This window comes from Triturus cristatus, chromosome 2_2, assembly GCF_964204655.1.
Source record: "Triturus cristatus chromosome 2_2, aTriCri1.1, whole genome shotgun sequence".
NCBI lineage: Eukaryota > Metazoa > Chordata > Amphibia > Caudata > Salamandridae > Triturus > Triturus cristatus.
Window position 1 is genome coordinate 1036673536 of NC_140582.1, and position 27604 is coordinate 1036701139.

At 43.5% G+C, this 27604-nt stretch overlaps 1 protein-coding gene across 2 annotated transcripts in view; it reads right to left on the reverse strand.

Moving 5' to 3' along the window:
• Positions 1-27604, reverse strand: part of DOK7 (docking protein 7) — a 463238-nt gene that overhangs the window by 205458 nt on the left and 230176 nt on the right. For both annotated transcript variants that reach the window (XM_085642491.1, XM_085642490.1), the window contains exon 5: positions 3467-3586. In XM_085642491.1, the coding sequence (XP_085498617.1) occupies positions 3467-3586 (120 nt within the window). The remainder of the gene's footprint in view (positions 1-3466; positions 3587-27604) is intronic.

Below are 27604 nucleotides of genomic sequence, written 5' to 3' on the forward strand. Positions count from 1 at the left end.
GTGAAAGAGATAGTAAACACTTCTTCATCGTCGTCTCCTTCCTCATGGTGAGTCTTGCTTGCTGTTGTTTGGCTGTCTTCTCCCTCTTCCATTGATAACTGGCGAATGTTGATACCCCTTGCTCTTCCTGCCAGAATCACCCCTGGAAACTAGGACAAGCTTTCGCAAAGTCGTTTTGATGCCCGCATTTCAGGCATAGCTTTCCTTGTGCCGGGCATCCCCTTGGCAGATGGCTAGCCAGTCCACAGTTGCTACATATTTTCTCACTTGGTCTGGCCTCTATGTTGTCATGTAGTTGCCCTGATCATTGTTGAATTGCTTCTCTGTGTTCCTCAATTACTTTTACCACGCTTGGAGTGTTTGGGGTGGAAGCACTGCGGGCAAGAGCAGATTCTATCTGGAGTCTGCCAGTTCATGAGATCGAGCCAGGCTCAGAATATCATCCAACAGGATGCCGGGCTGGCTCAGAATTAGTTTCCTGATAATGGACGAATGGCAACCTTGTATTAATTGTGGTCTGATTTCGTCCTGCTTATATATCCCAGTGCAGGTACTTGCCAATTTGCGTTATCTTGCAAAGAAGGTATCAACAGCCGACTTGCCCTCCGCCTGGTGTAATTTGAATTGTGTGTAATCTGCGTTTAGTTGGGGATCAAAATGCTTGTTGAAGGGTGACTACCGCCGCATCAAAGTCATCATCAGCTCCAGTATTGGGTACATTTTCAAATAACTCCTTCAGTTCATCCCTCCCATGTGCAACATCATGGACCTTTTTACTGCCCCATCATTATCCTACATCGCACAAAAGTAGACGGCCAATCCATTGGCACCATCTGGGAGCAAACGTTGCGGGATCAACCAGCTGGCTAAATGGGGGTGGCGCTGTTACTGGGGGATGTGAGCAGCGTTGGGGAGGTGGAGCAGCCGCAGCCCTCTTAAAATGTACTATGCCACCTACTTCATTGTATTTCTCTTGTTTTGTTTCTTCAGATTTTTTTTTTTACTTAGTTGAGCTTGTGCTTGTTGCCTTTGTGTGAGATAACTCTTTCTTCTCCTACCAGCTTGCAGGCACCCTCTGTTCCCACCGGGAAACAACCCTAACAACGTGGGCATCACATTGCGGTGCCATTACAATGCGGTCGTTACAACGACCGTGTTGTATCCACGCAATACCATTACTATGCAAGTTGTTACATCGACTTGCAGTAGATGGCGTGCTAACATTAAAAATAGTATAGTTTACTATTCCAACACCTTCCCTACTGTTATGTTGGCTGTAGTTGGAATAGTAAATTATACATTTCTAATTTCAGAGCGCCTTCTACTGCAAGTCGTTGTAACAACCTTGTTGTAATGGCACAAAAAGTGAGAGCCAAAGAAGTGATGCGAGGACATCTTTGGTGGAATTTCCTGGATGGTCTCCGGGGTCTTACAAAGGAAGAGCACGAAGTGAGAACACAGCTGTAGACCAGGTCGTTGTCCCTCAAAGCCTTTGGACATGGGCAGTGGACCTGGCGCACCAGGGACACCAAGGGTGGCCAAAACTAAAGTACATCTCAGAAGTAAGGTGTGGAATGTACTGGCTGGTTGAGGAAAAAGTAAAGAGTTGTCACTCATGTATCATCACGAATGGGGAACCTCCAGTAGTGCCTATCATCACTGAAAGTCCATGTAGGAAACCCTGGTCTTCTGTGAGCATGGATTTTGGAAGCTTTCCAGACAGCAGGATCATGTTAGTAGTCATGGACCGTCATTTGTAGTTCCCAGATGTTGAGTTGGTTAGATCCACTGCATTTGACTTTGTAAAGCCAGTGCTGGAAAAAATCTTTGCACTGTTAGGGCTGTCCGATGAAGTAAAAACAGACATGGGCCACCTTTCCAGGGCCAGGAGTTCAAGGAATATCTAAGTCACCTCAACATTCGACATTAGTGAATAACTCCCCAGTGGCCTCTAGAGAACAGGGAGGCGGAAGGATTTATGACAACACTTAACTTAAGTGTTGTCTGCAGCAATGTTTAAGCGCATATCGTCAGACCCCTCACAGCACCACTGCATGTGCACTGAGTGATCTTCTAATGAGGAGGCATACCAGGGATATAGTACTAGCTGGGCCTCGGTGGGAGCCAGTCCTCCTTGATACAATGGCAGCCCAGGAGAAGAGAGCTAATAATGACAGAGCTAGCTGGAAACGGAGAACGGCTGAGCCAGCCTTTTAAGTAGATGACCAACTAGCTGTCAGAGATCCCCACACATAGTGGAGGTTTCGGACTCGGTTTGAGAAAGACACATGGGAAGTAATCAAAGTGCAAGGGGCCATGATCACGACAAAAAGTGGAAGGGTGGAAATATCAAGAAATCTATCTTCGTTTTAGAACAGTCCACAGCCAGAGAAGATCTGACGTATGAACAGAGTGATGTTTCCTGCAAAGCTAGCCAAGGAAGCTCCAGAGACAGTGAACCAGCTGATCACAGCCGGAACAAAGCAGCAGCGAAATCAGAGTCCCAACTGGATGAGGACTCTCCGGTGCTCAGTGACAGGTGAGCCCCAGACTCGGGCCACCCTTACTAACTGAGATCCAATCCCCACTCCAGCCAGAGGCTGAAAGACTTTGTGTCCTGAAAACCTGCACCGGTTAATGTATTTCTTGTTCTGTGCTTATATTTTTATTTTGCTTTCTTTTTTTTTTTTAAAGGTTACAAGGGATGTAGTGAACCACCCGGCCACTATCCTATATTGTATCCACTTACACCTAGACGGCCGGGCGCAGCCCGAAGGTTTAAATAAAGGTGCCCTAGCCACTCGAGGCTATTGCACATACGGTACCCGTGTGTGCTGTTGTCGTTATGTCTGCCGGGCACTGGCAGGGTTGTAGTAAGGCCTAAGTCAGAGGGTTCTCCACCACCACAGTAAGTGCAGGATTGGGGAGTTGCCACCAGACCACAGCGTTGCTTAACTACCACCACAGTAAGTAAAAAGAAAAAAAGAAAAAAAGTAATGCATTTACTAATCACACTATCAGCATTTTTCTCTAGCACAGACGTGAAAATGTATGATTTTTGAAAGAAGCCCTTATGGATTCCATTAATATCTATAATGGGTGCAAATATCTAACAGGTGTACAGATTAAAGTATCAATGTAGTCACTTAGCTCATATTCCTTGGGATACTCTTAATCATGATAATTGATATCATTTGACAAATTGATTATGTCAGCCTTTTTTTATCTATTTTATGAAAGTATAAATCTAGTCTACGACAGCACTGAAATACGGCTTATTGGGTAATCGCTAATTGGGTAAAATCTGGGAACATTCACGTGACAGTCTGGTAAATCTGCAATTGATTTTCTTAAATTGTATTTCTATGTCCCTTTAATAGGAATCCTTCACCATAGTCTGGGCTATATGTGATAGACATGGTAAGTGTCTTAGGTGCACTGAAAGTTATTTTTTTTCTATAGTAACCTGGGAGGACTGGACGCAGCCCAAAAGGTCCTTTCGTCGGAGAGATGCCACGCACGATGCAGTCAAACAGAAAACTGATCTGATCCCCTTCAGCACAAGACAGGAAGAAGACACCAGCCCCTGCAGGAAGTACAGAAATTCAAATTAGTAGATGCTCATTGCTTGCCTTGTATACGAGTATGTCTGGACTATCCAAATTAATATATTGCATTAATGGATTGGGAATGCTCAGTCACCGTCAACATATTATTACTGCTACCCTACCTTGATGGAGCTACTTTTCAAATTTAAACAACACTCACAATAAGTTTTAAGAGTTCTACCACTGGTAACAATAAAATATGCCCTTCCACTTGCATCTTAGTGCATAAATAACACTGGGCCATGTTACGAATTAAATAAGTGTTATTTTACATAAATAACCACAATTTAATATAAAATGGAAAACATAATATATACAATTTAATACAACCCAAAATCAAACACGAGAATTACAACTATACATTTGCAGAATAAAGATTACAGTGCAAAATAAAATGGGGAACATGCTTAAATTAGAACACAGGATTCTGATACACTGATATACAATGTTAATGCAGATTAGATGCTACTTCTGCCATTGGATACGGTAATATTTGATCCAATATTTGTCCAGTGTATTGCACGGGGTAGCTAAAGGCATCCTCCTCAAAGGGGGTTTAAATGCGCAATTTATTCTGAATGAGTCCTTTAAAAAACTCCCTACTAAATCCTAATTATTAAACTGCTGATACAATTAACTCTGTTTCCCAAGAAACTGCTTTGCTGGGAATGCATACTAACTTGTCAAAATAACACCTTTCCTGATTTGTAGCCCTGTCCGTTTATACAGATTAGTAAATTATATTAAAATGGTCCGGAACAGTAAGGTTCAGATAAAAACACTGTTCCACACTTAGGGGCTGATTATGATGGCGGGCGGATCATGATCTGCCCGCCATCGTGAGGTGAATTACCCACCGCCATATCAAGATGGCGGTGGGTATCACGGCGGACGGAAAGTCCCTCTGCCGCTTTTCCACCGGTCTGTGGTAAATAAAATAAATATTACCGGACTGAATTTCATGCGGAATCTTAAATTAAAGTAAATAGCTCAAAATAACAAGAGGCAGAATCCGTGGTATAAGAGGTTTTCTAATGGGCTTTATTCCATTCAAAATGGCCGACTCGAGTGGCGGCCTTCAGGTTCCGTCACCACGAGGGTTCAGGAAGTGAAGTACAATAACTTATTAACAGACATACATTTTTATAATAAGTGCATTACAATGAAACGAATGTAGAAGGCGTAACATTTGATAAGAAAAATGACGTAACAGTGACATAATCGAAACTAGGCGTAATAAGGAATAAAAGAAACATAATTGGCTTGCATTATCAGACATAGGTGGATCTATAAGATAATACTTGGCATAGATGCGCGCGCAGCAGCATGACGTGTAATTGACGTGTAACTAGGGGGTGAAGGGGACTTGACATTTAGCTCTACATGTGGAGACGAGAAGTCTGGGGTCAAGTCATCCTAATCCCAAATCATATCTAACATCCTATGTTTAAAGAACTATGTTATCCACAAGGAAGAGACTCTCGGACAGAATCTATTCTATACTGACTATGTGCGTGTACAAGCGTCTAAGTGTCTATATGAGATGCGAGGGGCAGAAAACTTTCCATAGCAACAGGGCTATGAATCACTTGCATGAAGACAGAGAAGCCTGGCCTTTTGCTTGGTAACTGGAGGAATGTTTACTTAAACTACTAGGCAAGAATGCATCGGCTGAAGAGCAAAATAGATAATTCGAAGGTGAAATACAACTTCTTGGCAGACAGGCGAAAACTGGCCGAGGCAGGCACCGTTAGCTGCACAGAGAGTAGGACAAAGTTCATGGATACAGATGCGAGCTCAAGCTGAAGCTGTCAGAGACAGAGAGCAGGGAAAGGCTTTGAGGACAGAATCGGGCCTACTCGCCTGAACTGTAAAAATGGAGTAACTTGGCCATATAAAGTCGGTGGCCTTTTATACTTAGGAATCGAATATCCAGCCCATTGATGGCGGATCTGACAGAGAACATGTTGACGGTAGACACACATATGTTTGCGTCTTAGAAACTGGAACTGGAGGGAACATACATGTACTTGTAACATGCATATAGAACCGTTGGGGTCCAAGATAGGGGACATAACTGACCAGGAAAATCCACATTTCCACATTCCCTCCTTGTCCCCTTCTTGCCCTTCACGAGACATCAATCTTCATCATTCCATCGATTTGCTCATGGAGCATCATTTCTTCTTCCTTCTTCTTCCGGGATCTTGAGCGAAAACCTTGATGTGGAATACACGATGTGGCACACAGACCACAAATCGCTGGTCCACATTGCAAACATATGCAACAACTGAAAAGCATAAGAAGGCCAATACCTAGGAAGGATAGAACTCTCCATCCCCAGGCTGATATCACACTCCAAAACCACCCGGACCACGTCCAAGTGCCTGGATTCTCGTGTATCTGGCTTACAATCTTATGAAGGCGTGTTATAGCTTTATATACAGATGGCGAATTTTCTGGTATGAAAATGCAGCAGCTGGATCCGATGACCCTGCAAGCTCCGCCCCTATCGGCCAGGATGACGTCAAGGACAAGACGATTCTGGAGAACAACAATTCTCATCACTGATTGTTCCTCTGTCAGATTGCCTAGGGCGGCTATAGTCTCGTTTACTACAGCTTCAAGAGTCTTGGTGAGTCTGCGTATCAGCTTACTATTTGATATTGTACCTATATAGGGAAAGATACCTTTATTGAAATCTACATACTTGTCCCATGCCGTCTCAGTATAATCGACAACTGGGAGATCTCTTCGCTCTCTATTGTGTACTAAATGAACATTTCGATAATAATCAGGAGGAGCTAGGAAAACAGGTGGCAGAAGGAATGCTATGTAACAGGTACCATCCCAATCTAGAGGCAGACGCATATATGCCGTCTGACCACATATAAAGTAAGAATGGCGAGAAGCTCTAAATGAAGATTTGCCTTGATCACTATATTCTACTGTAGTAACGCATTGGCTATGGCCCATATGTATGGAACCAACTTTTCTCACACATAATTCACCCTTTACTGGAAATACTGACATAGTGGGCAGAATTAGTTCAACTTCGGATTTGACATTCAAAATCATAAGATTAGGCGTAAAATTACCTAATTTATACACTTCATTTTCTAAATCAGTTCCTGTTCTACTGGGGTGACCCTCCTTATTAGGGTGACAGACTTTGAATAAAACTAGATTTAGATTTCCCCATATCCAATGTTGTTGATAAACTGCTGTGTCTGGGTCTATGGAATTTAATAAACTAAACCATGCTCCACAGGAGCCATTGCGTGTAAATGGATGTGGAAAGAAAGGCAGAACTCCTTTGTTATTCTGATAGGGAGGGAGTCGGCCACACACCCAACAATTGGTCACATTACTAGTCTGATGGGAATGATGTAACATACTAATGAATGTGTTATTGCGCAGCGCAAGTCTATAGGACAACTCATGTGGCGGTAGGTCACTAAAAGAATGTTCATCAGTTATATTGAAAACACGTTTAGAAACAGGATGATATATGTGCAAAATCATACTCGTAATAATTACTAAAATACTCAATAAAAACAAAATTAATAATGTCACAATACAGTGGTTACGCAGTAATTTACAATAAGCATGTCGTTTCATTATGATTCTGGACTCTGCATCATTCAGACCTAAGGGATACATGTCGGGACAGATTCAACCGCTTCACCTTGGAGAGGACTTAAACAATCAAATCGTCCGACAGTTTAGATCTGGACCTGAGTTTCTGTTTATAGCACTGAGAGTCATTTTGTTCAACAAAAGGAAGTTTTGAATCAGTCTGTGAGGGAGTGCAGGGCACAGTGTCTATATCTGAAGGTAGTCCATGAAATTTTTTTATATGGGTGGAATGCACCCATCCTTTCCGTCCTTCGATCTTCACAGCTGTTCTGGTCGTCAGCAGGACCTACTTAGGCAACTTCCACCTAGGATCCAATTGGCTTTTCCTATCAAAATTCCGAACCAGGACAAAGTCCCCGGGGACCACGTCATGGGGTTTCACCTCAGTGTTGTCAGGAAAAGCTGCGACCACCTGTGAACGAGAAGATTGTAGTGCAGACATCAAGGAAGCCAGGTAATCTGTCAGCATATTACAGTCAACATCAGTTATTTTACGGGGTATAGGCGTCCCCCACATATTCGGTGGTCTACCAAAGATCACCTCATACGGGGATAGCCCTGTTCGAGAGTGTGCTACCATTCTCATGTAGAATAGCGCAACTGGTAAGGCTACTATCCAGTCCACACCTTTTTCCTGACATATTTTGGACAATCTGATTTTTAAAAGTTGATTATGTCGTTCCACGAGACCTGCTGCCTCGGGGTGTCGGACACAGTGGAATTTCCACTGATATCCCAACAAAAGTGAGACATGTTTCATTAATTCGGATGAGAAAGGCTGGCCGTTATCTGAATATACAACACGTGGTAAACCGTACCGTGGGAAGAATTCTCGAACTAGCTGCTTGGCAGTAGTCGGGGCAGTGTAATCTGATACGGGATACGCCTCTGTCCAACGGGAGAGAGCGCAGACAACTACGAGGACATATTTGAATCCTCGACAACGTTCCATCTGAATATAATCCATCTGGAGGACTTCAAAAGGATGGTCAGGAGGCTGAAATCCACCCTGCTCTACGGGAACACTCTTTCCTGGATTAAACTGACAACATATCATACAGGTACGAACTTTTTGTTTAGCTGCTGCTCGTAAATGTTTGTTGAACCAAATGTGCTGAATGCTGTCTAGCATAGCCTTCTCTCCTAAATGTGCTGGACTGTGAACTGTAGCTATAATGGCTTGAACCATGGAATCAGGGAGAAACCATACAGATTTCTCTTTCGTCATCCATCCTTGATCTGTCTGGATCCCTCCTAGTTCAGTCCACTTCTTTATTTCTTCTGCTGTGGCATGTGTCTGTATGTCAATTACATCAAGTGTGGGATCCTTAATTGTCATACACTGTGTTGGTGTCTGAACTATTGGCTTTGTCATGTCGGATGTGCAATTCTGAGCAGTCTGTTTGGCTGTTCTGTCAGCTAAATCATTGCCTTGAGAAATGATATCAGTAACCTTCGTGTGTGCTTTACATTTCATAATTGATATTGCAGTCGGTAAATGAATCGCGTCTAACAGAGCATGAATGAGGGACCCGTGTTGAATATGTGTTCCATGAGAAGTTAAATAACCCCTCTCCCGCCAAAGCACTCCGAAGTCATGTACGACTCCAAATGCATAACGTGAATCAGTATATATGTTGACTTTCTTGTCCGTGGCTTGAATACAGGCTTGTGTTAGAGCAACAAGTTCTGCTGCTTGGGCTGACAAAGTATCTATACAATTTGTCTCAATAACTTCAGTGTCTGTTGTGACTGCATATGCGGCAACTAAATTTCCTGTACTTGTCCTCATACACGAACCATCTACATATAACGTCAGGTCTGGATCTAGCAATGGAACGTCTGTCAAGTCTTGTCTAGGTTTCGTCTTTATTTCAATGATTTCAACACAATCATGAGCTAGTGGGTCTGTTCCAATTACAGGTAATAGTGTAGCAGGATTCAATGTATTACACCGTCGGATCTCTATGTGTGGTTGAAACAATGTCAGTTCATAACCAGTAAGTCTTGCTATGGTCAAGTGTTGTGTTTGTGTTCGGTTCACAAGAACCTCTACTGCATGTGGTACTTGTACTGTCAATGGGTGTCCTAATACTATGGCATCGCTTTGTCTAATTGCTAAAGCTGTCGCTGCCACTGATTTCAGGCATGCAGGCAAAGCCTGAGCTACGGGATCTAATGTACTGGAAAAATAAGCACATGGCTTGCGTGATCCTGCTTGATCCTGAGTGAGTACTGATAAGGCAGTACCTTCGCGTTCTGTAACAAAGAGTGTAAAATGTTTGCTATAACATGGTGTTGCTAAAACAGGTGCTTGACATAAAGCTTCCTTTAGGCTTTCAAAAGCTTGTGAATGTTCCTGAGTCCAAGGGAGAACAGTCGATGTGGCTGCCTCCTGTGTGGTTAACTGAATGAGTGGTTTTGCTAGAAATGCGTACTGAGGGATCCACTGTCTACAATATGAAGTGAGGCCTATAAAAGCCCGCACCTCCTTTTGTGTCTGGGGTATTGACATGTTAGCAATTAACTGGATGCGATCTGGTGTAAGCTGCCTTCCCTCCTTGGACAGCGAGTGACCAAGATAAATAACTCGCTGAACACAGAATTGCAGCTTAGAAGGGGACACCTTGTGCCCCTTGTCGGCTAGGAAATGTAAAACTGTCAGAGAAGCTTTTTCACATTCTGGCTCGCTTCTCGCGGTGATCAGCAGATCATCGACATATTGAAGCAGTGCTGTATTGACTGGCATGTGGATACTGTCAAGTTCTCGTTTCAGTGCTTGGCTGTAGATGCTGGGGCTTTCTGTAAATCCTTGGGGAGCGCGTGAGAATTTAAAGCTGCGCCCATTTAAACTGAATCCGAATAAGTATTGGCTCTCCGGATCTATTGGGACGCTGAAAAAGGCATTCTTGAGATCAATTACGGTAAAAAATGTAGCTTGAGAATCAATTGCTGTCAATAACGATGATATATCAGGGACCACAGGGAATTGTGGCACAATGCATTTGTTTAATTCCCGCAAATCAATAACTAATCGATATACTGGTGGGGCCATAGGATCAGTTCGTTTAAGAATCGGAATTATCGGTGAATTACACACATTGGAGTTGGTTTCTACAACCACTCCTTGCGCAACTAGCTCGTCAATGATCTTCAGTAAAGCCACTACAGCATCGGGTGGTAACTTGTATTGTCGCATTCGTGGTAGTACCACTCCTGCCTTCAGTGTGACTCGGTATGGTGTAATGTTCATGCAGCCAACATCAGTAGGGCCTTGTGCCCATAGATGCGCTGGTAAGTTCTGTAGTCGGGAATCCATGTCTCTGGATACATAGTGACCTTTGAAATCACGTAAAAACAACCTTACTCCTTCCGGAGAACAACATATTATGGCTCCTAGTGCTTTCAGAGTTTTAATTCCTAACAGATTTTCTGGGCATGATTTAGTAAGCAATAAATCTGTAGTTCGTGTCAAAGGTCCTATCGTAAGTGGTAGAGGCTTTGATACTTCATTAACAATAGGTTTTCCTGAAAAACCAAGGGAAACATTTTGAGAGCCTGAGAGGGGTGCCCCTGGAACTTCACTACGTTTTATAGTTGTTCGACTTGCCCCTGTATCGAGTAAGAATTTTCTATCTTGACCTAATAATTCACTATGTACATAAGGTCCTTCTTGATCTACAGGAATCTCGATAAGTGGTAAGTCAACTTCCCTCTCTAGGCTGGTTCATGCGTAACGCTGGTATTCAGGGTATTCATACTGTGCAGTCTGATACAGTTGTCGTGTTGCGGTTTGTGTGGCAGTAGCAGGCAACGGTGGTGCAGCTGGCACAAACTGTATGGGTTGCTGTGAGGCTGGCATGGACTGTTGCTGAACTGGCACGGACTGTCCATGCAGCATAGCTCCTTGTTCATTCTGATCTTGTCTAACTAATCGTGGTCTCTCCTTTGTAATGCCTGTAGCTATATTACGTTTCAGGACTGGACAATCGTGTACATGATGGCCCAGTTGTTTACAGTAATTGCAGGTTCCTTTTACAGGAACTGCAGAATCACCAGAATGTGTCACACTCTTTTTGTGACCATCTGCTGGTACTGTCTGAGAAACTAGCATTTTCATTTTTGTATCCTTCATGCGTCTATGCTCGTGTTCTTGTTCATCCCTAATTCTATTGTGATGATACTGTAACATTTGTAGCATTTGCGACGGAGTGTTACTTTGCCAGGTACTCTCGAATTTCAATATTCTATTCTTTACTGGAGGTAATGCATTTTCCACTAATTTTGTCACAAATAAATGTGGATATGAGTCACTACTTGCTTTTATACCACTATTTATACCAAAACATTTTTCAAATCGAGCATAATAATCGCTTGTGTCTTCATCTTGCTTTTGTTTGCAGGCTGTGATTGCACCCCAATCTTCCTTTTTTGTAGTTAATAAACGTGGCAGTACCTGTACTAGTAAACCTGGTAATAGTTTAATTTTATCCCCGAGCCCCGAACCTGCAGTTCGGCCCCTTTCTTCCTCTGCTAATGCTGTCCAGTCTATCTTTTGGTCTCCCACTTCCCACTCTTTTTCTTTCAGTTTTTCATAAATGCCAGCAGGCAAAAGCACCTTTAATATCGTCATAATATCAGGAAAGGTGTACTCTCCCATCAGTAACATGTCTTTAATTTCTCGGTGGAAACCCGCTGGGTCTTTATCATGGCTAGGTACTACTTTCTTCATTTCTAATAATTCCATTTTTGATATGGGTGTGTAAACAAATACACGGTGAAACTCATTGTCTTCGCCTTTTATTGGGTGCACTTCTCGTAAAGGATTTTGTCTATCCATATAGTACGGCGTTCTTTCTCTATGGGGCAGCGAGAGAGAATCCGGACTTACAAAAAGGACATACTGTTTACGTGACACTAATATCTCTTTAATTAACTTGTTACTAGAACCTCTCCATCTGTTCGTGAGTAGTTCCGTTAATATATCAGGTAAAGGACCAGGATCAGCATGTTGGCTCTTATATAATATGAGGAGTTGCTGAATCATATAGATTCCAGCTAAACGTTGTTCATCTGTACTGAGATTGAGAAACGTGTGTGCTACGGTCTCATCACCATATTTTTCAGGACTAACGATCCAGTGAACGGTTGATCTGGCTAATTCTTGCTCATCCATGGAATCGAGGAGGTGGTAACCCCTTCGTTCTCGTAGTATTTTATCTGCGGCTTGAAACGAATGTTCAGGAGACTTCAGATTTATTACAGGCGTTGGATACGTTCTGCTATTATTTGGACATACAGAATGTATGGGATCAGAAAAACATCTAGTATTTTCACAGGATCTTCCTCTGCCTACATAGGCTATGGTCTCTGACTGTCTTGCAGAGTCCCCTGATTCGGACACTTCATCTTGCTCAAACTCGTCTGTTCCCAATCTTTCTGCATGAATACGTTCTATTTCTTTACGGATTTTTCGGCACATGGCTATTATACAATTTTGCTTATCGTGTCTCCCTTCTGATATATTCTGACTCCATCTTGTAAGAGTAAGCATTACGTTCATGTCTACCCCCGGACGATCTTGATTTCTGATCACACAGTTTATGAGGAAACGTAACAGTTCCCCCTGTATTTCTACTTTCTGGAATTCCATAGCTCTGTTAATACATCCTGGATCTCGTCCTGTTTGAACAAAATGATATATGTTATCCAGATGCGTAGTCATCCCTGGTAACCTTGCTAAATACTCTGCGGCTCGCCTAATACGTAATGATGCCAGGACCATTTCATCCTCTTTACCAACCACCGGGTCATATCTACAATTTACAAGGAGTTCCTTAAGCGCACGTTCACTTACGAACTTAGGTGTACGTGAATGTGCTGACTCTTGAAAGACAAGTTTATTTATTCTAGGTGGTGTAAAAGTACTGCTAGCACCTCCCGTGGCCCCATCTGGGGCGTCGGGTGTGAAAGGGTTCGTTGAACGTGACACAGCAACTATGGGTGTCAATACCCCTGTAGAGTCGACTGCGGAAACAGATGCGGAAACAGATGTGCTTGCCGAAACTTGCGTCGGGACTTGCTGTTGCACGGGGACAGATACCTGATCCTGACGTTGAACCCCTCCGCCAGACGGTCTATGTGGTGTGGCGTTAGCATACTCGGGGGCTGCATCATCTAGATATGAGGAAAGGAAAACGTCTTCTGCGGTTCTGGGACGCCCTTTTGGATGTACCTTAATTGGAAATAATGGGGGTGGCAAGTCTTTTGGTATCTCTGGAGCAGCCTTAGGTAATCCTTCGGCTAGAAGGGGATACATACCATTCATAAGAGCATTACTTTGTCTATTTACTTGTTCTGATTTCACTCGGATACCTTCCTCAATTAATAGATTTTCTTGAACTTTATTTGAACTTTCTTTACTCCTCTCTTCTTGTCTACGTGCTTTTTCTGTTCGTCTATGAGATTCTTTACGCCATAACTCGATAGCGTCTTTCTGTGACTGTCTGACCTTTCTTTTCCATAACTCTTCCTCCACTTTCATGATGCACTCTGCATCCCAGGTTCCCGCTATGGGCCACCTTTGACTTTCCGGTAATCCCTTGGTATAATCTACCCATAGATCAAGAAACAATATGGCATCTATGCCATGTTTATGGTACATGAAATGTCCTGGAGTGTCTCTAGGAGGAATAGGAACTGCTTCTTCAAGCACCCCTTTTCTGGTGGTAATCTGTCTTAACTTCGAGAAGAGCGGCATATTAACAACTGATCTGATACTTACTCTTGAACTTACTTAATACGAGAAACACAATAATGAACAGTGAACAATGAACAGTCATTCATACCACAATATGCAAGACATTTTCTGAATACTTTAAACATTAAACATTAAACATTTAATAATGGTCGACAATGATGACAGTCTGCTTAACTAATCACCACGCTGAATTCTTGACAATAACTGAATACTTCGGAATACTTGATATACTGCTAAACAGTACATATACACTGCTAAACAGTGCAGACCGGATTTGTGTACCCAAATCCGTCTTGACCGGCACAACCTATGTGCACGTCAACATGCCTCCCCGGCGATGGTACTCACCGAGTAGCTCCTTGAAACGGAAGGCCTCAGAGAATGGACAGGACTCGATAACTGCGGACATCGGACCCTCTGGACGTCGGAATTTCGGAAAACCTGGTGGGCCTCTGTATACCTCGGATCTTGCTCTCTCAGCTAGGCTCTGGTCGGGATACTTCGCACTTCTCACCGCCTCGTCTGGGTTGATCGCAGCCTCAGTCGCCCCCGCTTGACCGGAGGGAGCTTACAGGAAATCCTGCTGGTACGCGTTTATGGTCCGTCCAGCTGTGGCAGGAGACCGGGCCTGCAACGCACCGCCGGCGCGTGAGATGAGAAAGTGTCCCTTTTCGGGCGCCATTATGTGGTAAATAAAATAAATATTACCGGACTGAATTTCATGCGGAATCTTAAATTAAAGTAAATAGCTCAAAATAACAAGAGGCAGAATCCGTGGTATAAGAGGTTTTCTAATGGGCTTTATTCCATTCAAAATGGCCGACTCGAGTGGCGGCCTTCAGGTTCCGTCACCACGAGGGTTCAGGAAGTGAAGTACAATAACTTATTAACAGACATACATTTTTATAATAAGTGCATTACAATGAAACGAATGTAGAAGGCGTAACATTTGATAAGAAAAATGACGTAACAGTGACATAATCGAAACTAGGCGTAATAAGGAATAAAAGAAACATAATTGGCTTGCATTATCAGACATAGGTGGATCTATAAGATAATACTTGGCATAGATGCGCGCGCAGCAGCATGACGTGTAATTGACGTGTAACTAGGGGGTGAAGGGGACTTGACATTTAGCTCTACATGTGGAGACGAGAAGTCTGGGGTCAAGTCATCCTAATCCCAAATCATATCTAACATCCTATGTTTAAAGAACTATGTTATCCACAAGGAAGAGACTCTCGGACAGAATCTATTCTATACTGACTATGTGCGTGTACAAGCGTCTAAGTGTCTATATGAGATGCGAGGGGCAGAAAACTTTCCATAGCAACAGGGCTATGAATCACTTGCATGAAGACAGAGAAGCCTGGCCTTTTGCTTGGTAACTGGAGGAATGTTTACTTAAACTACTAGGCAAGAATGCATCGGCTGAAGAGCAAAATAGATAATTCGAAGGTGAAATACAACTTCTTGGCAGACAGGCGAAAACTGGCCGAGGCAGGCACCGTTAGCTGCACAGAGAGTAGGACAAAGTTCATGGATACAGATGCGAGCTCAAGCTGAAGCTGTCAGAGACAGAGAGCAGGGAAAGGCTTTGAGGACAGAATCGGGCCTACTCGCCTGAACTGTAAAAATGGAGTAACTTGGCCATATAAAGTCGGTGGCCTTTTATACTTAGGAATCGAATATCCAGCCCATTGATGGCGGATCTGACAGAGAACATGTTGACGGTAGACACACATATGTTTGCGTCTTAGAAACTGGAACTGGAGGGAACATACATGTACTTGTAACATGCATATAGAACCGTTGGGGTCCAAGATAGGGGACATAACTGACCAGGAAAATCCACATTTCCACAGGTCGGCAATCGTTACGATTGCCGGCCGGGTCGAGCTGGGGTACATGTATGGTGGAGTGACTAGCAGGCACCGCCATCCATATTATGAAGTTGGGTTTTTAGCAGTGCTTAATTTGTAAAATATTAAGTGCAGAAGCTCACATTTTGAGTCCACACCCACTTCCCCGGCTCCGTCCACTTTTTCAACTAGCCCCACCCACTTCCTTTATTGGCTCCACCGAGATCCACGATCCTTAACACATCAGAGCCATCTCCTCAATTCTTGAGTTCCGCAAGAAGCTGAAGACATGGCTCATGCAAGCACCTGGGGGACCTTACACTACACACCTGCCCAAGCTCCTGGATACCCTCTTGGGTGATTAGTGTGCTCTATAAATCAATACAACATCCTATAACCTATGGAAAGTCTATGAAAACAACTCAAAAGTGAACTCAAATGAGAGAATGTGTGTACATCTTAAAATGCAGCTTTAGTAAAGGTCACTTGAGGCAGCTTCGCAAACTAAAGAGAATGTGTTTGTACTGTGCCGTTTAAAAAAGGGACGGAATGAAGGAAGGAATACATGAAAGAAGGCAGCAACAAATGTAAGCAGGAAGGGGAGTACTGGAGTGAGCAAATTGATAAGTAATGGATGAAAGAAAAAGGAAATAAGAAAATAATGTGAAAGGAAGAAATGAAGGGATAGAGGGAGAAATTAAGTGAACAATGTGTGATAGATGAATAGAAAGAAGAAAGGAAAAAAAAGGAAGAAAATCAGAAGGCAGGGTTGAGGATAAGACAGGAAGAAATTAAAGAAGGGATGAAAGAAGGAGCAGATAAAAAGGAAAGTGAGGAACGAATGGAGGAAGAAGGAAGAAATGCACTACAGGAGGAAGGCTGGGGAATGAATGAGGATGTAAGGAAGCAAGAATAGAAAGAAGAAAAGAGGCATAACTGGAGAAGCGGATGAAGAGAAAACAGAAAGGAAAAAGATTGGATGAAAGAAAATAAGGAGGTCAGGGAAATTGATACGAGTATGAAAGGAAGGGGCACAGGGATTAATGACAGTGTAATATTGCAAAGAAATTCGAAAACAAAATATTAAAATGCATTTCTATGTCCTTAACACACCAAGTATGCTTGTACACCACATATTCACCAGAGGAGGCCTTGACATCAAATTGAAAAGGTTATTTATCTCAATGGCACTAATTATATCGACCTCAGAAAGATGGAAGACTGAGTGGCCACACCAAGATTTAAATATATGACCCTGAGATCAAACACAGATTCCTGGAGTGTATATGAAGAAATATGTGTAAGAAAGAAAAACATTAAAGGGAGAGTTAGGAAAGAGGACAGGTCAGAAGTCAACAATAGATACAAAGTTAGACATAGAATGTGAAGGTAAATGGGAAAAGCAGAGATTAGGAGTGCAAGATTGGAAAGGAACATTATGAGAATGAAAAGTGGAAAGAGGAGAAAGGCAAGGGAGAAGAGCAGAGGAAAGGAGCACATTAAAGGAGAGTGGAATGGAAAGATGAGAAGGCGAAAATTGAAAAGCAGTTAATGAGGAGAGGCGGAGCAACGGGAACGTAGGGCAGATAGTGACGAACCGCGGACATAGGGTAAAAAGGGGGGTGAATAAGGGGGGTCTCCTCCCCGGTAAAAGTTTGACAAAGATGCCAAATGGTGCATTATCAAGCAAATTTGAGAAAGCAAAAAGGGTAATTGAGCAACTGTAAAAGTGTAGTAATTACATCAATAAAGCTACTTCATATGCAACGGCTCCAAGTTCTAATTACAGGCCTGGGACAGACCCTACCACCAGGCCTGTGAGCACGTCCTCGGAGTATGGGCCTGCAGGACACATAATGCGGTGACTGCTATTCTCCATTACCCTATGTCTAGATATCACACCATGGATCTTACAAAACACAGGTAAGTATGACAGTTTTGCGCAGTTTTGCGGTCAAATCAAAGTTACTTTGGGTTCAATACAAAAGTCAGTTCAACACTTAGAACATTTTAGGAGAAAAATTACAACATTGGTTCCTGTGGAAGAAAAGAATGTTATCAGTTTATAGTTAAGTAAACGACTAACAATGCTGGGCGTTTGGGGTTAGTACCAAGGTTCCCCAAGGTTCAAGTCGGCACTCAAAGCGCACCACCAGCGGCACCAGGGCGGCCGTGTTCAGACTGCATGGTGCCACTTTTAGCCAATAGGGCTGAGGGGGGGCACCTCGGTTGGGGACTGCTCACGGGCCTGCCACTCGGTGTTGGGAGCCAAGCTCCTAGGGTTAAGGTCAGGGCAAAGGAGGTCCCAGGTCAGCACCAAGTGCACACCACCAGCGGCCCTGGGGCAGCCGGGTGCAGGGTGCTTAGGAGGTGTCAGGAGCCCAATGCAATCCTATCAAAAGTTTCCCGTTTGGGATTTTGGCTGCAGGCTTGGCCCAGGAAGTCTTCCGAGAGGAACAAACAACTGGGCAGGTAAGTTGGAAGGCTCGGGGACGTAGGTGCACCTTAGGTTCTCCTCTCCAGGGTGCAGGGCGGACAGATGTAGAAGTGCCTTTTGAGGTCGGATTTCACGTTATCGGGCCGGAGCCTACATGCAGAAGCTGTAGCAGACGTCAAGGAGTCCTGAAGGGGTCAAACCCCGGCAGACTTGGACTCTGGAGCGCTGGGAACCTCTCTGGGACCGGTGGGCCACTTGGACTCGGGCCATAGGCGAGGGGTGCAGTGGTAGTTCCAGGCATCGAGGTTTTTCGTCCTCAGCAGGCTCAACTTCTTTCTTTGGAGTTTCTTTTGAACAGCGCTGCTGTTCAAAGGAGATCTGGTCTTTGTTGAAGACAGTCAGTCCTCTCAGGGGTTTAGGTGGTCGCTGGCTGCAGCACAAGTCGTCTTTGGGCACAGGATCTCTGGAAACTGCAAATGGGCCAGTAGGGCTGGGGCCAAGTCAGGTCTCTTCAGTGTCCTCTGCTGTGCGACTTCTTCCGTCCTTCTTCTTCATAGGTTGCAGTAATATCAGACGGCAAGGTTCAGGGTCGACCCTAAATACTAAATTTAGGTGTGTAACAGGGGGGTGCAGGTTGGTACCAATAGGTCCCGTCCTTGATAAGAGTACACCCCCAATTAAGCCACCCTCGAGTGGGAAGGGGGATTGAGCCTCTCTCTGATTGGCTGTGTCTCCTAATCTTCAGGATGGAGGAGACTGAGAAGTGTGCTTCACCTCACCTCCCCACCCTGAGGGATGGGGTTGGCAAAGGGGAGCACACCTCTCTACCTAACTTTGTTTTCCCGCCGATTCTCCCGCCCAAAGTGGGAGTCAGAACCAGTGGGAGCCAGTTGCTGGGGGCAGCAAAAGGCATGGTCAGCTAACAAATGTGGCAGGCTTTTAAAGCCTCCCCTTCGTGGACCCAGCCCACTCTGGGGGAGGAGGCATGAAACCTCTGCCCAGAATGGGCTTTGTTTTTGGGCCCAGAGAGAGGAGGCCCTCTACCCAGGGGTCCACAAACTTGTCTGGTGGTGGCAAATGGCAAGTAACCATTCAGGAACTACACCAGCGCTGGTTGTTTTTCAGGGGGCATCTCTAAGATGCCCTCTGGGTATATTTGACATTAAATCCCTCACTGGCGTAAGTGTGGGTTTAATGTGCTGAGATGTTTGCTACCAAACTTCCCAGGTTTCAGTAAAGCCATTATGGAGCTGTGGAGTTCGTAATGACCAAACTCTTGAACCATATACTCTTTATGGCTTTACTGCACTTACAATGTCTAAGAATGGACTTAAACGTGGTAGGGGTACAGTGCTCATGCAACTGTACCCTCACCTGTCGTCTAGTGCACCCTGCTAGATGGGTGTCTTACCTAGGCCACAGGTAGCGGATTGCAGGCATGGCACACGGGGATATGTGCATGTCGACTCTTCACTTTTCTCTGCACCAAAACTTGCAGCATGCAATGATAGTGTATGGGTGTTATGGTGCATGTTCTCTAAGGGTTTCAAAATAGGTGTTGCCATCCTTAGAGGCCTTCTTAGGTCACAGTGCGCGTGGTACCCATGGTACCTTTTACAAGGGACTTACCTGTGGCCAGAGATGTGCCAATTGTGGATACAAAGGTACAGTTTTGGGAATGAACCCAGGCCCTGGGAACCTGATTGGAAGGGTTCCAGGGCACATCAAGTCAAAGTTTATCAAGTGTCATGCAGAAAGTGGAGAGTTACTGGAACAGAAACCCACTTCCCTACACAGGCCATAATTGTTGTCCAGCATTCCCTGTAAAGCCAAGCTGACAATCACACCACTGGCCATGAGGGTTCTACAGCGGCAGGTGGCACTGAGCTTCCCCTCGACCAGAAAGAAACGCCTACACCTTTCACAATAAAGCGTTACATCAGTCTCCACCAGTAGAGCTCAGCATTCTCCCCCTTTACAGAGCAGAGTCACAAAAGATTAAGAGGGTCTCACTAATCTGCAAAATGGTATGAAAGCGTGAATGGCTAGTTTAAAGAAATGCTCTAGAAAAGGAAAAGAAACTGTGACAGCACTGAATTCCAGTAACAACCGTATAAGATTTGGACACAGATTGTACATTTTATGGAATTTATAGTTTTTAAATATTTTTCAACTTCACAAAATTGCTCTCTACTCAATACCACAAAAATACACCCCTCAACATAATTTCACTCAACACCATACAGTTCCACACCACACAATTCAACTCTAGACATTTCCATTCCACACCACATTATTCTACAACAAACCACATAATTCCACTCCAGAACACAAATTCACTACACACCAAATACATACAATCCACATCACAAAATTCCACAGCATGCCACAAAATTCAACAGCACATCCCATAATTCCACTCCACTACATGCTATTCCACAACACACAATACCACTCCACATAATTACACCCCATGACACATAATAACAGTTCAGATAATTCCAGTACACTCAATACCACATAATTACTATCCACATATTTCCACTGCACACCATGCCACATAATTTCACTGCAAATAACACATGGCTAAAAGACATTATCTTTAACAATGCCATTAGCTCTCGGATTGCGAGACCTATTGGTCATTTGTGTATTACAGCAGGGTGAACATGCTGCTCTGAATGGTGCACCTTGAGTGTTTTGGAACACTGGATAATTTAGACACCTAGGAATGTATATGCTAGCCTTACCAGTTTCCTTCAGTGAATTCTGCTTGTTAACTTACAGTGTTCTGATCTTACAGGTTCCATACTTTAGACTAAAATGTTTTTACGGTGTTGTGCTGCCCATCTACATAACAGCTGGCATTGAAAAAGTTTTAATTAAAAAAAAAAAACACGTGCTGAAATCGAACCTGATCCAACTCGGAATTTGGCAATGGGCTCTTACAAAAGAAAGTAGGATTTGGAGCTCAAATTAAGAATGACTAATCCTTCGTGTAAAAATGTCAATCTATATATGTGACGAATCCATCTTTGCTAGAGGAATATTTACAGGATCTGGATAGGTAACTAGCTTTACATTTTTTTATATATTCGACAGACGACAAAGAGGGAAAATAAATTTAAAAAAAAAAACCCACTTACATTGCGCTCGATGCGGCGAGCACAAGGTAAGTGTTTTTTCTTTTTTTAAATGTTATTTTCCTTTGTCGTCTGTCGACTTCCCCCCCAACCCTGCCCCACCCCACCACTCCTACCTGCACTGGACGCAACTGGACATACTACAAGGGGATGGAGACAGCTTTGTGTGAGGACGGGCACAGCCCTATTCAGGTGTCAGTCGCAACTCCTCCCACCACTCTAGCTCAAGAAGGCCCATAAGCCTGGTGAGGGGCCACCAGGATATGCAAGGCACACCTCATATCCCTTTGTGTAACTGTCTAGAGTAAACGCACAAGAGCCCAACTGACAGTCAACCTTATTGTGTATTTTACAAACAGGGAGAGGCACAGAAAGGATAAGCAAAAAAAAGCCCACTTTCTAAAAGAGGTATTTTCAAACATGCAATTTAAAAACCAACTTCACCAAAATATGTATCTTTAAATTGTGAGTTCACAGTCCCCAAACTCCAAATCTCTATCTGATCCCAATGGGAAGTTACACATGAAAGATATTTAAAGCAATTCCCATGTTACCCTATGGGAGAGATAGTCGTTGCAATGCAGTTTGCAGTATTTAACTATTAGACACGTAAAACACAACAGTACACATCCTTCATTTTAAATACACTGCCCTCTGCCCATGGGGCTGCATTGGGTCTTCCTTAGGGATGACGTACATGTCGTAAAAGGAAAGGTTTGGGCCTAGCAAGTTGGGGAACTTGCCAGGTCGAAATGGCAGTTTAAAACTGCACACACCGACACTGCAGTGGCAGGTCTGAGACATGTTTGCAGGGCTACACATGTGGGTGCCACAATCAGTGCTGCAGACCCCCTAATACCATTTGATTTACAGGCCTTGGGCACACCCGGTGCACTTTACTAGGGACTTACTTGTAAATAAAATATGCCAATCATTGATAAACAAATCACCAATATATTTTAGACAGAGATCATATGCACTTTAGCACTGGGTATCAGTGGTTAAGTGACGCGAGTCCTAAAGCCAACAAAAATAGCTCTGAACAAATAGGAGGAACAAAGCAAAAGGTTTAGGGATAACCCTGCAAAAAAGGCCAGATCCAACACTAGGTATATTAATTATATATCTGTCCTCATTGCACCTATTTTTCATGCAACACCCATTTGGGATTGTGTTTCAGAAGTGCCTTCATCATAATGAATTTGTTAACCTAGAATTCTGTCCTGGTGTCACTAAGTTAGGAGGATATGGATTTTGAAGACACATTTCTACCTAGTTTTCTCTAAACTTAACTTAAAAACTCTTTAAGACATCTGTTAATTGTCTTTGAATTGATTTTAAATGAAAGGACACTGTATTGGAGTGTCTTGCTTATGTAATAGCTATGTGGGTCCACAGAGGGAAGCAGAAAATGTAGCCGAGCTGTAGCACAAAACAAGAGCCAATAGCAGTGGTCAACATTGTCTCTCCCAGATGTTTTGATCTTGCGGGCCCACAAACTCCTAGACAGTGTGTTAATACTATAGGCCATTCAGGTGGACACGTAATACACCAAAACAGGTAAACCCATCTGTATTCAAACAGTGAACTGTACTGTTCACCCAAAAAAAGTCCCAGCCACTTTACCAAACTCACTTTTATACATCACAATATCAGATGCATGGTTTTAGTTCAGCTGCTCAACAATTGTGAGTAAAGGACAAAACATCAATTGTTAAAGGCACTGTCAGATGCAGCAAACTTGGACAAAATTATTAACATAGCTAAGCAAAAGGTCCTAATGTGCATTAAACACAAATCAACAGTGCTTCTCGGTGTTGGCCATCAGCAAATTGCCACTGGCTTGTTTGCTGAAGACAGAAGCAAGATAGATGCCATGATCAATATAGTATTTTTTAATACCTGTTGCACACGTCAATTCGTAATGTTTCATCAGCATAAGAATATGTCATCCACCTCAGTTTGGAAGTAACCATGTGCTTGTCTTCTGGTTCAGGGAGGACAAGCCTGTTCTGACTGGAGCTGGATCAAACCTGATTTGCATAAAGATTGTCCAAACTGAGGTGGTATGGTGGACAAAAGAACAATGCACCCAGAGTGATTGCCATTGGTTAGATTTAGTGCAAGCATTTCGCCCATCACTTTTTGTGTGTTTGGTATACCACCCTAAGTGGTAGTGTTATGCCCAGACGTGAGTCTCGTGCTCACTGTGACACTAGAACCATGTTAAACACAGTTGAGGAGCCCCAGTCAAAACGAAACCGATCTTGGGTTGCTTGTGTTCCGGTTCAGGCAGCACCTGGGAATTCAGGTTCGCCTATTCCTATTGGAGCAGGGTCAAGACTGATCTGCATATGGCTGCGTCCAAACTGAGGTGGAATGGTGGGCGAAAAATGATGCACTGAAATACTACTCTGAACGATTGCCAGCGGTTGGGCTCATTGCAAGCATTCCTCTCATCACTCTTTGTGGGTTTGCTGTTTATTTAATGCATACTTTTACTACCTACTTTGAGAAGGTGGTAAATGTAAGCTGCCGCTTCGGGAGAGGGGGGGTAGTGGAAAGAGGGTTTGTGTAGGTAGTAAAGAGGGAAGAGTAAGATACTTTCTGTCTGGATGCAATGTTATGCTTCCTGCTACCACAAAAAATACAGGAAAAGAGGCTTGGCTATTACAGCAGCCAAAGCATCATAAGATTGTTATAGGCAGAATTGCCAACCCGGTAAAATCGGGTCTTGTATTCTAGGGAGTTGGGATGCTTCGGGTCGAGGCTAAAGTACATTGGAAAATCACAATAGTCCAACAGTTTTATGAGAACAGCTTTAAAATTAAAATGATGGGCGAATAACAGAAAGCTCGAGCCAGGTGCCTGCCTCTGTCTCTATTAGAGGTTTGTTTTACCCAAAACAAGCTACACGTTCATGGAGTTTTTGCCTACAATCCACGCACTAATCCCACACACCAAGAATTCAAAGACAAAGCATTAACCGTTGAAGTAAACCAGGGGAGAGAAATAGATATCCGTATAATGGCTCATTTGCACAGTGTGAAACCCGAAACGTGACCAAACTGTGATGCTATACAAATATTTTATTTCACAGAGCCTCCGCGAAGAGCTAGTTGCTTCTGCCTGTACTTTTTTTGGGGGGGGGAAGGTGGGACCCCTAATCCCACCTCCCATTTTGAGGTCTGTAGGGCTTAAATTCACACTCGTGCACTAAACACACTCCCACCGGTAAAGTAACGTGTGCACCTTGATGAGAGGCCATATCATTTGTAGACTTGAGGCATTTACACCAGGGCTTCATTTGAGCCAGTGGTTTCCAGGAATCAGCACCGGCACTTAATTGCCGGAACCTGCACTTATGATAGCTGCAACATAGTGACGCTGTTTGTGTAATTTAAAGACAAGCAGAAACCTGTTGTTTGGTAATTTAATATACATTAACAACAACTAATACCTGCCAATCAAGCCATTCTTAAAGCTTTGGTGGCCTTGAACAGTCTGAATTGTCACACTTGTAGCAGTGTGATGGTTAGTAGTTGTTTAAGTACAGTGGCAATGCATGGTGCAAACTGCGGTGGCCTCCTGACGAGGGCTCCAGCATGTATTTTTATTTATTTTCTTTTTTTTTTACAAATTAAGCACTGATTCAAACATAAATTACTCCATACTCTGCGCTCCTCGTTCTCAGCTGTTGAGCCCCTTTTCTCCCAGGGTATCTGCTATTGTCAGGAGCGGCAGGTCCTCACAGTGTCCCAGGAAGCTCGACAAGTACTGGGTAGCCAGACCTCTGCCTGTCAACAAAGACAAGTGCGCCAACCTTCTTCACGGATGCTCTCAACAAACACCGGAATGGAGACATAAGTGTCAGTAAGGTATTCTGCCCTATTTACGCCATTCCTTGTCCTTTGGACGCTAACTTGCTGTAAATATATCCCTCCCATCTCACATTTCTCAAACCAGATGATTTTAGGCCATCTTAATGAATCTGCTACAAAACAGCGAGAGTACAGCTGGGAAATTACCACTGTAGATATTTGAAAAGTATAGCCCATTTAGACTCTGGATACAACACGCAAGCCAATAGGTTTCACCTATGCAAGATCTATTAGCTTTGTCAATGTTCTTTAGACATGTCTGTGCAACCGACTGGTCTGCTGTGCATCATGGCTGAAAGTAAAGAAAATAGGGCTAAGATGCTGTCAATGGTGGGCGCGTAACAGCGGTATTTCTTTCTTGACTTTAAGTTATGTTATGTTATATGTACTTGATATCGCACACGACTCACTCCTGAAGGAGTATCTCGGCACTTGCGCTGAGCAGGCGAGTAAAACCTGTCTAAAACAACCATGTTTTGAGCATCTTCCTGAAATTCATAAAATGGGGGCAGGTGCGAATATAAAGAGGAAGATTGTTTCAATGATGAGGGGCCAGATATGAGAAAGCTCTACCACCAAAACCTGGCAGTACGGATATGTGGGATCTGCAGAAAGGCTTTATCAGAAGATCTTAACTGTCTGAAAGGCAAGTAATACCTCATTTTTGAACTGAGATACACGGGCTGAGACTGATAAAGGGCCTTGTGAGTCAAGCAGAAGAGCTTAACGATTGCCCTGTGTTATACAGCAGCCCACACTGCTGAGAAACATGTCCAAAAAACATTGATAAAGTCGATACATCTAGCATAGGCGAAACCTTTTGGCTTTGCCAAAGCCTGTTGGAATTACGTTCAAGATAGAATTTTGTTCGACATTTTGCACAAGATATTCTAAAAGCTACAGAGTTTGCTTAACATTGGTATTATGTGAGAGCATTACAGTACACTTAAACAGCGGTAGGGCAGGGTTGATCAGACATCCAACTTATTTCCTTGGTTACCAAGCAGCACATGCCAGGGGGTCTGTTATTAATAGCGCGTAAGACGATGCCATTGCTTGTCATCAGCTGCTTTACACTGCAGGCAGGTCTGAAGCTTGCTTTTCCATTGAACGGGAGCAGCTAGGTTCTCAAAGAAAGGGGAGAAAGCTTCAATGAACAGGACATGCACACGAGTGGTGCAGCTAATTAAAATAAGATTGCAGAAATGCATCTGTTTTAAGAATGCAAGAAGCGGTAGAAGCATCAATATAATACACTTTAATTCTCTTCCTCGACTCTTTTACACCAGGAACGCACTTATTAACAGTTTGTTTGAGGAAGACACATCGGTAACACCACACTTGGACTTACCAGCTGAGTATGGTTTTCAGCACCACTTATAATGAGCTCCTTAGTTATTTGTGTGTTTGTGTATTCTTGCTGAGCGTGAACCGTGCCTGATTACAGAATATAAACTACGACTGTGAGAACTTTCAGTTTAGGAAGCTGACCTGTACTTCGCAACAAATGAGTACAGTGTGGTGGCATCTGTAGAAGTAAATGAATCCCAATTAATCAACAAAAGAACAGGATGCTGAAGCAAGGTCTGAGGAAGTCCAACGTCACAGTCGGTGTACTGCGGGTCCCGATGCCAGCAAGGAAAATTGTCCCATCATCCGCCTCCAAGCATCATAGCCAAAAACAGCCAGGATTGTGGCTCAGTCGAACTCTCACAATCCTTGGCCCTGGTGAGGGAAACATCCTTTACCGCAAAGTATCAACAACGACCAACCTTTACAACACGCGTAGTTGGACTGGTGTTGGATTTTTAAGTCCAACACCTTCCCTACTGTTGCGTAGACTGGAGTTGGAATAATAATTTATACTATTTCAAAGTCCGATGCCCCCAAAGCAAGTCGTTGTAACGACTTGCATGGTAAAGTAACACGTGGTAACGTCACAGTTGGGGTAGTGACTGCATTGTAAAGGCTTGCGAGGTAAATGTATGCAAGGTTCCGCCATACAATCCCCTAGTGCTACTACAGATCTATAGAAACATGCTCTAAAATCAACAGTCATAGCACCCAGCATCCAACTGACTGATCAGTGACAACCTTACCTCGTATACATTTGCCCTTATGACCACGTCCAGTTTCTGTTGAAAAATTAACACTCTTGTGCAACAGATGGCTTTGCGGGGATGTGTCTATTTGTGGTATTCTGCAACTACGGGTTCCAATAATATCATGAATGTGTTATTTTTAAATATTTTACCTGGAGCACTGCTAGTGCAC